We start from the raw sequence: 4,591 nt of genomic DNA, 5'->3' as shown, positions 1-4,591 counted from the left end.
ACACTCTACTGAGGGTGACAAAGTGAGACTCTGTCTCAAAAGAAAACCCAAAAAAACCAAATGCATAGCTTTAAAAGCTATTAGAAATCTAAAGGAAATTCGCCACCATAATTCAAAGGGAAAGAGTGTTTAATACACTACCAGAAGTTGATAATAAATCTTTTAAACTACTAATTGTAAATCTGAAAACGTTCTTCTAAATTACTATTAAAGACAAAATTTGCAACTATTTAGAGGGTGAGATTACTACATATCAAAATAGACCATGTATTTAAAACCTTGCTTGAGGCAATTATTTAGTGAGGAAACACTAGAAAATATTATCTAGGCACTAACTATAGTCAACCCACTAACTTAGAAAAATACAAATTAAAGTTTAAGTCAAGAATGTGGAAGGAAATGCTGAAGATTACAAGTGGAAATTATGCAACAATCAAGATACGCTAGGATTATTTAATCAGTTGCTTAATATTAGGGAGGAAAAAAAGCATTTTATTATGGAAACATAAGAAAGAAAAAAGTGAAAACAACATTAAAAGGAATAAATAGTCTATAAAGAAATATAGAAAAGGTTAGAAAAACAATGAGAGGGTATTGAGTACATTACAATTGAGTATTCAGTTGTATACTAATAAAACGTGAATGTCTATGGCACAATTTTCTGACTTAAAAATATAGTAATTTCAAAAAAGGTAGGAAAATCAGACAAAATTTAAGATAATTAAGGGTATCTCCTAAATCAAAAGCGTTTTGTGCCCAGCTTCACCTCTGATTTCAGTGACACTATGGAGAACATTTGTGAAGGCTTATACTGACTCTGTGCTGACAGCCTCCTAAAGTATAGGATATGTGTAGAAGCAGGGAGTTAACATGAGCCAATGAATAAATGCAATATCCTGCCCACTCTTGGGAAGGTTCTAGAAGGCATTCCATGCATTCCTCACAAGGTCCTGGCCAGATCAAGCCTCAGTTGCCCACAGTGGTAACCAGCTCAGGGATGGGCCCTTGTATTGGCTTTTCTTCTTTCCATGCATGTTTCATTCTGCTTGTCACTCAGCGATGTTTCTGGAATGATTTCCCTGCTAAAATATCTATGCAAGTTCTGTTGAAGGCTATACTCTCAGAGGAAGACATAAAGATACCTCCTAAAAGTTTCTAGGCTCAGAGTGGATGTACAGCAAACTACTTTAAAGTTTCAATGAACAGCTGTTTCTAAAGCCTACAGAATGGGTGGGTTTTAGAACATAGAGAAAGGGGGTGGAAAATTATGTAGTTTGTATCACAGAACTAGAATAATCCTGATCCAGACCTATCAAAGAATACATAAACCCTTTTGCAGTTGAAAAACATGATGAACAATGTTTTATTCTGCCAGACATGTCCTAGTTCTTTAGCTAGAAGTCTTCACCATTGGATTAAACTAGAACTTATACAGGAGATAGATGCCAGGAAATATCAACAGTAATACCTAATACAACGTAACTGCCTTGTAAATAGTTGTTAATACTGTATTGTTTTTTGTATTATTTTGTTATATTTTATTTACTTTTTAATATCTGTGGTCCACAGTTGGTTGAATCTGCAGATGCAGAACCCACAGACACAGAGAGCCAGTAGTACATGGGAGATAGACACAAAATGCGTGTTATAAAAGCACAATGTGCCCAGCATCCCAGAGTGAAAGAAAATACCTGGGAATTTACTTTCAGTGAGCACATAAGGCATGTGCACGTGAAATAAAATTAAGTGATGGAGACGTTAATGCTATTTAATTAAGAAGCCAGAGGAGAAGTGGATGATTGGGAGAACATTTTGTGGAGGAGGTAGGCTTTGAAAGGGATTCAATAGAAGTGACAAAGAGATTGAGTATGTGATATATAGAATATAATGAGCGAAGTTGATATAGCTGATGCTGCAAATTGGTTCATTCAACACTGACTCCTTCCCCCACTTTTTTAAAAAAAAGTTTGGCTTATTATATTATAAAAACTATAGAGGTGGCGGGTTCAAATTCAGCCCCGGCCAAAAACTGTAAAAAAAAAAAAAAAAGGAAAAAACTAGGTTATCTCCAACAGTTATCTATCCTCCCCTTCAGTATGTGAAGATGGATGAGAACAAAATGAGATAAAAGCTAAAGAAAGACAGACCAGATCATTATGGCTAGGTTTGACAGAGCATCATGGGGTTTGAGCAGTGGCTCTGGCTCACCTGCAAGTTCTGTATGCCACCTAGTGGCCTATAGTAAATTGGCTGTTCTAAGTAAGAATGCTAACCAAAAGAAGTGTTAAGGCAGTATTTTGAACGTCTTGAAGATATCAGCCTGCCTAGTGCTTTTGTTAGAAGTGGGCAAGTGTACATGGTGGTACACATCTCTAGCCCTAGCTACTCAGGACGCTGGGATGAGAGTATCGCCTGAGGCTGTGAGTTCTAGTCAGGTGTCTTGGTCCAGCCCTCATGACCCAAACACCTCCCATTAGGCTGCACCTCCAACTTTGGGATCAAATATCAACATGAGGTTTGGAGGGGACAAGCATTCAAATTTTAGGAGCAAATCTGGTTAGATTAGAAGAATTTAAAATTTACAGTAGTCCTAACTGAATCTAGTTGATAAAACAAGAAGAGCAAAAGTTTATTGTTAAATCTAGATATTAGGTTTATTGATCACTTAAAATTATATTTTTGGTATGTTTAAAACTTCTTATAATAAAATGCTTAGGAAAAAAGCTTGTAGGAGAGGCCTTTAATGGTACCAAGTAAATTTGAATTTCCTTACAAAAGTTCTGATTGTTGCTAGATTATTGTTTTTAAATTTTAGCAAATTTTGAAGAATGGAAAGTATATTAGAAAACTAGAGATGCTAACTCTGTTTTTATAAAGGGAGGAAGTTGGAAATTGAAAAATACTTAGTGTTTTAGAAAGCTGTTTGATGCAAGCTTAGTTTATACAAATTTCACAGACTTTAGATTAATAAACTCAGATGTGCAACAAAGTTCTTTAGTTCTTTTATCAGCTCTTTTTAAAGTAGTGATGTTAATTCTGAGTAAAGGAACTAAGATGGCAAATCTGTACAAAGTGAAATTTTTTAATTAGTAGAAGCCAGTCCAAAGGTAACAACTCCTTTATCCAACTAGTTTTAAAAGGATAGGCAAAGTGTTACTGTGAAAGCCTTAATTTTTCAGTTAGTATGATTTCATGTTGTAACACTATGCTTAACCTAACTCCATCCCAGCCTTTCTTTACAATCCAGTGTAAGGAAATGGTTACTGAACTAACTCTTAGCTATATTGTTGTTTAGGAACAAGCTGAAGAGAAACTGAGAAAGAAAACAGAGAGGAAGCGGGATTTTGAAGAGCAAATGGCCTTGAAGGCACTGGTGCTGCAGGCTGCCCAAGAGGAGGAGGAGAGCTTCAGGCAAGCCCTGCTAGCCAAACTTGCTGAGGACGATCGGATAGAACTAATGAACGCTCAGAAACAAAGAATGAAGCAGCTGGAACACAGGAGGGCTGTGGAAAGACTTATTGAGGACCGTCGCAACCAGTTTATTGCCGACAAAGTAAGAGATTTGGGGGGGTTGGTTTGGTTGTTTGGTTGGTTTTTTTCATAATTATCATTAAACAGCATCTGGCTTATCTATCATCTACTGAACATTTACTCAAACATTTTATATGTCAGACAATGTTAGATAGCTGTTTATTATGTTATATGAATTTTCTGGCCAATCATTTGTTAATACATCTAGAAAATATTTATTGATGCTTTCTATTTGCTAAACACTGGTTGATATTAGGAACACAAAATTTGGATACAACCAAATCCATGTCATTTATGAATTTATGGTCTTGGCTAAGAAAATGTAGAAAGTAATTTGTAAATACATGTCATATGCATGTGATAACAATCATACAAGTATGGACTTTCGATATGACAGAGAGGAAAGATCATGGATGTCCTGGGTGATATTTTAAGAAGGTGGGATTTTTTTCCAAGGAAGCCACTGAAGAATTAGGAAAATTCATGTTCAGAGCTGCATTTTGGAAGCAGATTGAAGCAACAGCATTGAGGGTAGATGTGAGAAGAGTAAGACTGGAGATTGAGCGACCAGTAAGGAAGTTATTACAGTAACCCCATGATATGTGGTAAAACCCATGCAAATGGAGAATGGAGCAGAGATGTTAAAGATAAAAAATAGTTGGGGCTTGGTGACCAACAAGATCTTAACAGGTGACGGAAGACTTATGGCTACTACTGATACTATATTTTCCATCTTTAGTGAGTGGATAGTGTCCTAACAAAAGTATATTGAAAGGAAAATAGATTTTTGAAGGAATAAATAATTCCATTTTGTCTGCATTGACTTTGAGGCCCAGGGAAAGATTTCTAGCTGGAAATGTGTATTTAAGAGTTGGAGAGGGAATGAGGTTTTGACTTTATTAATCTCTTTTATTAGATTTTAGTGGTTTAAGAACCAAATGAGGTAATATATAAGTGCACTAAAAGATAAAAAGCTCAAAAGCAAAAAAGATAAAAAGCTGTAATAGGAAGAATACAATTTAGGCATATGGTAAATATTTTTAAGAAGTGATAGAAGTTG

At 35.5% G+C, this 4,591-nt stretch overlaps 1 protein-coding gene across 1 annotated transcript in view; it reads left to right on the top strand.

Moving 5' to 3' along the window:
- The window catches only part of MNS1 (meiosis specific nuclear structural 1), a 48,822-nt gene that overhangs the window by 38,003 nt on the left and 6,228 nt on the right, over positions 1 to 4,591 (top strand). The window contains exon 10 of the mRNA XM_012801792.2: positions 3,296 to 3,574. Coding sequence (XP_012657246.1) covers positions 3,296 to 3,574 — 279 coding nt within the window. The remainder of the gene's footprint in view (positions 1 to 3,295; positions 3,575 to 4,591) is intronic.

This window comes from Otolemur garnettii, unplaced genomic scaffold (assembly GCF_000181295.1).
Source record: "Otolemur garnettii isolate 467f Iridium unplaced genomic scaffold, OtoGar3 scaffold00011, whole genome shotgun sequence".
NCBI lineage: Eukaryota > Metazoa > Chordata > Mammalia > Primates > Galagidae > Otolemur > Otolemur garnettii.
Note: the sequence above shows the minus strand (reverse complement) of the source record. Positions and strands in the feature narration are given on the sequence as shown.